At 40.9% G+C, this 9,700-nt stretch overlaps 1 protein-coding gene and 1 non-coding gene across 2 annotated transcripts; both read right to left on the bottom strand.

Annotated features, from left to right (window-relative positions):
* Positions 1 to 2,592: 2,592 nt before the first annotated feature.
* LOC115205049 (60S ribosomal protein L36a) lies at positions 2,593 to 6,174 on the bottom strand. Its single transcript, XM_029770615.1, has 5 exons — positions 6,025 to 6,174; positions 5,241 to 5,346; positions 5,087 to 5,154; positions 3,230 to 3,352; positions 2,593 to 2,674 (listed from the first exon to the last, which is right to left on the bottom strand). Exons 1-5 carry the CDS (start codon positions 6,025 to 6,027, stop codon positions 2,654 to 2,656), a joined length of 321 nt encoding a protein of 106 aa, XP_029626475.1. The 5' UTR covers positions 6,028 to 6,174; the 3' UTR covers positions 2,593 to 2,653.
* LOC115206901 (small nucleolar RNA SNORA9) lies at positions 4,725 to 4,861 on the bottom strand. Its single transcript, XR_003880881.1, has one exon. It is a non-coding gene; the product is annotated as a small nucleolar RNA SNORA9 (small nucleolar RNA).
* Positions 6,175 to 9,700: the final 3,526 nt, after the last annotated feature.

Here is a 9,700-nt window from a genome sequence, read left to right as displayed (position 1 = left end):
TAGTGGTTGTCAACCCTTCTGGCACAGCACTGTCAACTGTCACTCCCATCAAGGGTGACTTCAAGACCCAATGGCAATTATGGAAGGACATGTCAAACACACAACTCAGTTCTTTAGTATAATCTTGCTAGCAGACAAGCATATGGGCCCTGGCTCAGCACTAACTCACAGGCACAGAAAGGCTGCGTTTACATAAGCAGCCTAATTGTTCCATTTCCTTACTAATTGGGCGTCACAGATCTTTTTCAGAGCTGATCCAATTGGTCAATTGAGAAAATATCAGAATCGGGGTGCCTGTGTAAACGCAGCTAAAGTTACATTGCCTTTTTATGTTTTAATTCTAGGTGGTGTTTACGTGCTAAAGAGACATGTATACGCCCTCTTGAATAGGTTATTTGTTGGCATCCCTACCCTAGAAAGATTGAACCTCAAGTCCTGAGGTTTTTTTTAAATAATAAAGTAAATAAAAATGAAGTATGGAATGAGTTAGTAAATTGTCCATGTTCTGTATTCCAATTGTTCTGGTCACAAAAAGGGAGATTTGCTGGCTGGCTAACACCTGAATGTTCAGATATCAAATAACAGCAGTACTGTAACAATTTTACCTGATTGTTGTACCAAAGTAAAACATGTTATTTCAGTGTCTTGATATGAATCTGGAATTCAAATCTCAAAACGTTGTCACCCTGCCAAACCTTTTCGGTAAACTTGGGGATGGGCTAGAGAAATGTAATCACCCAAAATTCCAGGATATGGACGCAAGATTAACTTAATATTTTGGATTCTGATGGGGTAAGACAGCGCATAAGGATATGATTGAGGCATGGTTATTCACCAGAGTGAATATATACTGCAATGTACTGTAACATGCTTTAACTACTTTCGGAGAGGTTATTTAGTTGGTGTTTTCTGGAGTGGTTACACTTCGGTTGATGCCATTGTAACACGCATGTGACAAATTAGATTTGTACGTTTCTAATGGCAACTAAACATTTCACTGGATGGCCAATTACATATCTATATTAGAGGTCGACCGATTATGATTTTTCAACGCCAATACCGATTATTGGAGGACCAAAAAAAGCTGATACCGATTAATCGGACAATTTTTATATATATATATATATATATATATGTAATAATGACAATTACAACAATACTGAATGAACACTTATATTTTAACTTAATATAATACATAAATAAAAATCAATTTAGTCTCAAATGAATAATGAAACATGTTCAATTTGGTTTAAATAATGCAAAAACAGTGTTGGAGAAGAAAGTACAATAGGGTCAGTCTGTTATATCTGTAGTATTTCTCCTGTGCAATATGTGCCATGTAAAAAAACCTAACATTTAAGTTCCTTGCTCAGAACATATGAAAGCTGGTGGTTTCTTTTAAAATGAGTCTTCAATATTCCCAGTTAAGAAGTTTGAGGTTGTAGTTATTATAGGACTCTCTCTCTATATATATATATATATACACCATTTGTATTTCATATACCTTTGACTATTGGATGTTCTTATAGGCACTTTAGTATTGCCAGCCTAATCTAAGGAGTTGATAGGCTTGAAGTCATAAACAGCGCTGTGCATCCCTAGAGCTGCTGTTTGAATTAATGCTTACGAGCCTGCTGCTGCCAACCACCGCTCAGTCAGACTGCTCTATCAAATCATTGACTTAATTATAATATAGTAAAACACACAGAAATACAAGCCTTAGGTCATTAATATGGTCAAATTCGGAAACTATAATTTAGTAAACAAAACGTTTATTCTTTCAGTGAAATACGGAACCGTTCCGTATTTTATCGAACGGGTGGCATCCATAAGTCTAAATATTGCTGTTACATTTCACAACCTTCAATGTTATGTAAAATTCTGGCAAATTAATTACGGTCTTTGTTAGGAAGAAATGGTCTTCACACAGTTCGCAACGAGTCAGGCGGACCAAACTGCTGCATATACCCTGACTCTGCTTGCACAGAACGCAAGAGAAGTGACACAATTTCCCTAGTTAATATTGCCTGCTAACATGAATTTCTTAAATATGCAGGTAAAAAAATATATACTTGTGTATTGATTTTAAGAAAGGCATTGATGTTTATGGTTAGGTACATTGGGGCAACGACAGTGCATTTTTCGCGAATGTGCTTGTTAAATCATCACTCGTTTGGCGAAGTAGGCTGTGGTTCGATGATAAATTAACAGACACCGCATTGATTATTTGCAACGCAGGACAAGCTAGTTAAACTAGTAATATCATCAACCATGTGTAGTTAACTAGTGATTATGTTAAGATTGATTGTTTTTTATAAGATAAGTTTAATGTTAGCTAGCAACTTACCTTGGCTCCTTGCTGCACTCGCGTAACAGGTGGTCAGCCTGCCAAGCAGTCTACTCGTGGAGTGCAATGTAATCGGCCATAATTGGCATCCAAAAATGCAGATTACCGATTGTTATGAAAACTTAAACTTGGTCCTAATTAATCGGCCATGCCGATTAATCGGTCTACCTCTAATCTATATACACACCATCTTTAATTGCCACATTTTAACCACTAAGATACAGTTAAGGAGAGATTGCAGCGGGTACAATTTCAATACATTTATTGAAAAAAGTGACAAGTCCACCCAACGAATTGAGCCACAGTCTAGAACTGGATGACCTGGCCCTGAAAGGAGAAAATGAAAATGTTTTACAAGACAGCTCATAGATATTCAAACAGCACAATTAATCATTCACGTTCACCTTTCCAAAAATGAAAAATACAAACACTGCTTCCGAATCCAATCATCTTTAAATCTGACAAATCTAGGCAAAATTAATTAGGACTTGTTAACATTCTTTAGGGCATATCTAAAAGGCAAACCGTTCCAGAGTAGCACACGGCTGGCCAGTGAAGGCCTTCAGTGTGCTATTACCAATTCCTCTCTAGGCAGTATCTTAACCACAGAGACTTCTGAGGAAGCATGTATGTTTGGAATTTACTAAACTGTATACAGAGGAACGATCTAAAGTGAATGAGCAAAGACGTGTATCAATAGTTGAACCACGTGTCAAATGTCACTGATTAACAATAAACGTAATTTAGACGTCCACAAACCATATACGTTGCTTTTTATGGTTCTGGAACAAATACACAACCCTTTCCAGAAGCCGAATAAACATTGTCCAGGAAAAGCAGTGTTTCACTACTTCGTTGGAATGAGAGTTTGTACTTGCTTACCTTTCTCTTCTTGTCACCTCCCAGCTCAAAGTGTTTGCATCTCTTGATGGGCACCATTCTCTTGGCCCTGCAGTTGGGCTCCACGCACTCCAGCCTTAACACAATCTTCTTTGTAGTCTTAGCCTGAGGAGAGAATCCATGTAACAAATTTAGAAAATAATCCAGGATTCAAGCACACATGATTTTTTATGTAATATCTACATAGGCGTACAGAGGCCCATTATCAGCAACCATCACTCCTGTGTTCGAATGGCATGTTGTGTTAGCTAATCCAAGTTGATCATTTTAAAAGGCTAATTGATCATTAGAAAACCCTTTTGCAATTATGTTAGCACAGCTGAAAACTGTTGTCCTGATTAAAGAAGCAATAAAACTGGCCTTCTTTACACTAATTGAGTATCTGGAGCATCAGCATTTGTGGGTTCGATTACAGCCTCAAAATGTCCAGAAAAAAATTACTTTCTTCTGAAACTCCATCAGTCTATTCTTGTTCGGAGAAATGATGGCTATTCCATGCAAGAAATTGCCAAGAAACTGAAGATCTCGTACAACACTGTACTACTCCCTTCACAGAACAGCGCAAACCAGAATAGAAAGAGGAGCAAGAGGACAAGTACATTTGATTGTCTAGTTTGAAAAACAGACGCCTCACAAGTCCTCAACTGGCAGCTTCATTAACTTCTTGAGGGCCGGTGGCAGTATTCGGTATTTCGGATGACGGACGTGCCCAAAGTAAACTGCCTGTTACTCAGGCCCAGAAGCTGGGATAGAAGCCTGAAACTATTTCTAAAGACTGTTGACATCTAGTGAAAGCCCTAGGAACTGCAATCTGGGAGGTATACCTTTGATTTTCCCATAAACAAGGATTTGGATGGGCAGACACCTCAAAAACAAAAACATTCCGGATGGATTCTCCTCAGGTTTTTTCCTGCCATATGAGTTCTGTTATACTCACAGACATTATTTGAACAGTTTGGGAAACTTTAGAGTGTTTTCTATCCAAATCTACACATTATATGCATATCATAGCTTCTGGGCCTGAGTAACAGGCAGTTTACTTTGAGCACCTCAATCATCCAAATATTACCCTCTAGCCCAAAGAAGTTAACGGGATTTGTGCCATAAGAAATTAAATAGTACTCGCAAAACACCAGTCTCAACATCAACACTGAAGAGGCGACTCCGGGATGCTGGCCTTCTAGGCAGAGTTGCAAAGAACAAGCCATATCTCAGACTGTGATGGTTGCTGATAATGGTGGTTGCTGATAATGGGCCTCTTGTACACCTATGTAGATATTCCATTAAAAATCAGCCATTTCCAGCTACAATAGTCATTTACAACATCTACACTATATTTCTGATCAATTTGATGTTATTTTAAATGGACATTTTTTTCGCTTTTCTTTCAAAAACAAGGACATTTCTAAGTGACCCCAAACTTTTGAACGGTAGTGTATGTGGAAAAAATAAAGGAAAAAAACAGAAGCATTCATTAAGTTGTCTGAGGTTTACCTATAACCTTGCCATGGAGGAGAAACAGCAGGGCCTCAAACCATCCCAGTTATCTCTAGCAGACACTTTAGGAAAGGACAAAGTCACTACAGGCCAAGGCTCGCTGACAACGGCCTGCACAGTCTACATTTGTAGTATACATTATTGGATACATTGTAGGGTACCTTATACCAGTGGTTCAATTCCTTTCCTTGAGTAACCACCAAAGTACAGTTATGTTGCCCCAGACCCACACTTGTGGTTGTCCATGACAACTGTACTGTTGGGGTTACTCAAATAAAAGTGTTAACTGATAAGGTACCCTTTGGTAACGTTTCCAGTACACACAAAGCTTCGCAAACTCACCTTTTTGCGGAAAATAGGCTTGGTCTGTCCACCGTAACCGGACTGCTTTCTGTCATATCTTCTCTTACCTAAAACACAGATATCAATTACTTATCTTGGAACACATTGCGGTCAATGCTACCTGCCAATGCTCATTTTGAGACTTGAAACTCACCCTGTGCATAGAGGGAATCCTTTCCCTTCTTGTACTGGGTAACTTTGTGAAGCTGGTGCCTCTTGCACTTCTTGCAGTAGGTCCTGCGTGTCTTTGGTACGTTCACCTGAATCACACAAACATTAATTTAGAAACATCTACACCGACAGTGCAGTAGTATGGTACATTGTCATTTACAGTAGCTCTGCATTCGTATTCATTCACTGAACACTGGGCTTCACAACAAATATCCAGTATGGTGGTCAGGTCACTACCATTCAACCTAAGGGGCTACTACCCAGACAAGAGCCTTTTCCCATCTATATGGCATTTTTGTTCAAAATACTAGTTACATGTGCATACTTTCCGCCACAAAGTTGTATAATCAAGTCTACCAACAATCGCTTTGGTGACCACCTGGATCTATAAGGTAACGTAGACACCATTGTCTCCATAACGCCCACCACTTAGCTACTTGATGACCAGCCTATAGTGCATTTGCTATGTTTAAAAACGTTAACAAGTACTTAGCAATGATGCACATCTAAAATGGCAATACCAACTTAATTATGTTGCCAAAAATACAATAATATGAGCGATTTCATGTAGCTAGCGATATCATCGATGTAACCATTCGCTCGAGTTTTGTTATAGGCAACTATATTGGGATATATAGATACAATCACTAATAATGTGTCCCTAACTATTGCGTTCACACATTAGGTACTTTAGAACGTAGCAAGTGTATGTATATTTCAAAGATTACAGTAGATGTTTTAAGCGTATTCATGGTGAAGTTTCATACCATTGTAACGACCCGATCCAGACGAAAAAAAAGGAAGAACGAAGCCGGTAGCACTCCTTCGTAAAGACCAGTCGCTGATGCAGAAGTATAGGTCCTAATTTTGAACACTGCCACCTTATGTTTAGGAGTGTGGAATAGAACCAAATGCTATATATTACAGAAGTAGGCCTTCAGTACAAAGCCTCATCATACTGCACAAGGATCTGGCACCTCTGTTTTGGACTGTTTCGTTCCGATGTTGTGCCGAAAGTCTCCCCCTGCCAGAATTCCCCCCCTTCGCGTTCTTCATTGCTGCGTCTTGCTTGCTTGTTGAGATTTCTGCTCTTCACTCCGTTGTCAGTTTAGCCTACATTTCACTGATTTTAGTAGCAGAAAGCAGTTTTCGATTTGGCTATTTGTTTCAAGTGTATGTGACTGTTCTAGCTTGTATGGCGCCCGGTGTCGTCCCCGGCAAGATGCCGCCCTGGGTGGCTGCCCATGTCGCCCGTACTGAAATCCGCTACTAATTTTGTATTAGTCTATACATAAATCTCTTTGCCAAAATTCGTCATCTCTCCCATGTCTAATTCGACTAGTATTTTTGAAAATGTAAGGATACTAATTCAGCCGAAGTTTTTCTGAAATGTTTATTGCTTACCAACATATTACTCCCATCCTCTATGTTTAATATAACACATATACATTTATTATTAATTTCGGTTGCCTATCCTGACGTGAAGCTTGTTCTATAGAAAGTATTTAACTCTGACGTGTGCCACAGAAAGTATTTGTCTCTAGTTAGAAGGGGGGGGGGTTCTGGCAGGGGGAGATTTTCGGCACAACACCGGAAACGATTTGGCCGGATCCAGTACTTCTCGTGGCATGAAAAATGTCAACTTTTTGCAATGTAAAAAAATTATAATAAAATCGATCAAAGTTAATTCGAGTTGACTCTTTGTTAATTCTCTTTGTTAATGTGAAAAAGTAGAATTTCAGCCCTGGCCTGATATTTTGAGTTGATTCGGGTTGAGCCGACACAGGTTTAGGGTTTGTGCAATTTTGCAATCTATGTTTGAGACCAAAGCAAGGCTGCGTGAGAAGCCCGCCTGTATCTCTCACGGAACTAGAATGAGATTCACTTTCTACGATCTATCTCCCTCTCGTTGCAACCTGCGAGAAGGGTTCTGGAGGAGCTGCAGCACCCCTGATGAATTGAGATGCATTTGCCAAAGTCTGTTCAGAAACAAATTAAATAATATAGAATAGCCTACTACACGATCACTGGTCATCCCCTGTGGGGTTATTTTTCGGTTTTATGCTTCTGCAGATATTGAATGTGCAACTATAATTACGGTTTATAATATACTGCTCAAAAAAATAAAGGGAACACTAAAATAACACATCCTAGATCTGAATGAATGAAATAATTTGATTAAAAACTTTTTTCTTTACATAGTGCTGACAACAAAATCACACAAAAATAATCAATGGAAATCCAATTTATCAACCCATGGAGGTCTGGATTTGGAGTCACACTCAAAATGAAGGTGGAAATCCACACTACAGGCTGATCCAACTTTGATGTAATGTCCTTAAAACAAGTCAACATGAGGCTCAGTAGTGTGTGTGGCCTCCACGTGCCTGTATGACCTCCCTACAACGCCTGGGCATGCTCCTGATGAGGTGGCGGATGGTCTCCTGAGGGATCTCCTCCCAGACCTGGACTAAAGCATCCGCCAATTCCTGGACAGTCTGTGGTGCAACGTGGCGTTGGTGGATGGAGCGAGACATGATGTCCCAGATGTGCTCAATTGGATTCAGGTCTGGGGAACGGGCGGGCCAGTCCATAGCATCAATGCCTTCCTCTTGCAGGAACTGCTGACACACTCCAGCCACATGAGGTCTAGCATTGTCTTGCATTAGGAGGAACCCAGGGCCAACCGCACCAGCATATGGTCTCACAAGGGGTCTGAGGATCTCATCTCGGTACCTAATGGCAGTCAGGCTACCTCTGGCGAGCACATGGAGGGCTATGCGGCCCCCCAAAGAAATGCCACCCACACCATGACTGACCAACCGCCAAACCGGTCATGCTGGAGGATGTTGCAGGCAGCAGAACGTTCTCCACGGCGTCTCCAGACTCTGTCACGTCTGTCACATGTGCTCAGTGTGAACCTGCTTTCATCTGTGAAGAGCACAGGGCGCCAGTGGCGAATTTGCCAGTCTTGGTGTTCTCTGGCAAATGCCAAACGTCCTGCACGGTGTTGGGCTGTAAGCACAACCCCCACCTGTGGATGTCGGGCCCTCATACCACCCTCATGGAGTCTGTTTCTGACCGTTTGAGCAGACACATGCACATTTGTGGCCTGCTGGAGGTCATTTTGCAGGGCTCTGGCAGTGCTCCTCCTGCTCCTCCTTGCACAAAGGCGGAGGTAGCGGTCCTGCTGCTGGGTTGTTGCCCTCCTATGGCCTCCTCCACGTCTCCTGATGTACTGGCCTGTCTCCTGGTAGCGCCTCCATGCTCTGGACACTACGCTGACAAACACAGCAAACCTTCTTGCCACAGCTCGCATTGATGTGCCATCCTGGATGAGCTGCACTACCTGAGCCACTTGTGTGGGTTGTAGACTCCGTCTCATGCTACCACTAGAGTGAAAGCACCGCCAGCATTCAAAAGTGACCAAAACATCAGCCAGGAAGCATAGGAACTGAGAAGTGGTCTGTGGTCCCCACCTGCAGAACCACTCCTTTATTGGGGGTGTCTTACTAATTGCCTATAATTTCCACCTGTTGTCTATTCCATTTGCACAACAGCATTTGAAATTTATTGTCAATCAGTGTTGCTTCCTAAGTGGACAGTTTGATTTCACAGAAGTGTGATTGACTTGGAGTTACATTGTGTTGTTTAAGTGTTCCCTTTATTTTTTTGAGCAGTGTATATCAGAACTTAAACAGGACAGCATAATGGGTAGAGAAAGAGAACATTGTGTAACAAGGTGTAGGCAGCTGACTTAGTGATAGGAGGTTGTGAAACCCATCACAAGGGGAGCATGTGAGGAGCAGATAGAGTGGAGAAACAACTGTATAAGTAAATCACTGGAAATTGAGTGGTTGCTGACTCTTGAGTATACACTAAGAAGATAAGATCCAACGCCTGGCAACATGTGATGCGCCAGGAAGCTTGGACCAGCCTGTGCGCCTGCGATAAGCTGAGTAGGTCTAAACCACGCTCAGCCTCTACGTTGAGCGGGAACTATCTCTGTCAGAGTATTAAAGAAGAACTTTGTGCTTAAACAGTGAGTTCTCTGTATACCCTGCGAGGTGGTGCAGTGAGCCCGTATATACGAACATCATATTTACCATTTGTACTATCATTCTATTTACTTAAAGATGAATTAAATAATCATTGCAAAACTAAGTTGCATGGTTTGTTTATATCCTAATACCAGATTCGATTGACACAACCCAACACTACCGCCTCTGATCTCATTAAACAAAAACGCTTCGTTTGTAAATTATGTCAAAGTGTTGGACTGTGCCCCTGGCTATCCATAAATGTAAAAATAATAAACAATTGTGCGGTCTGGTTTGCTTAGTATAAAGAATTTGAAATTATTTATACATTTACTTGTGATACTTAACTAGGCCTATTTTAAAACCCAAATACTTTTAGACTTTTACTCAAGTAGTATTTTAC

This window comes from Salmo trutta, chromosome 13 (genome assembly GCF_901001165.1).
Source record: "Salmo trutta chromosome 13, fSalTru1.1, whole genome shotgun sequence".
Lineage (NCBI taxonomy): Eukaryota > Metazoa > Chordata > Actinopteri > Salmoniformes > Salmonidae > Salmo > Salmo trutta.
Note: the sequence above shows the minus strand (reverse complement) of the source record. Positions and strands in the feature narration are given on the sequence as shown.

Excerpts from the sequence above, each read along its gene's own strand:
- LOC115205049 (XM_029770615.1), bottom strand. Across the intron at positions 3,353-5,086 it reads AGCCTATTTTCCGCAAAAAG|GCTAAGACTACAAAGAAGAT; the intron begins GTGAGTTTGCGA and ends TTCTCTCCTCAG. Across the intron at positions 2,675-3,229 it reads GAGGTGACAAGAAGAGAAAG|GGCCAGGTCATCCAGTTCTA; the intron begins GTAAGCAAGTAC and ends TTCTCCTTTCAG.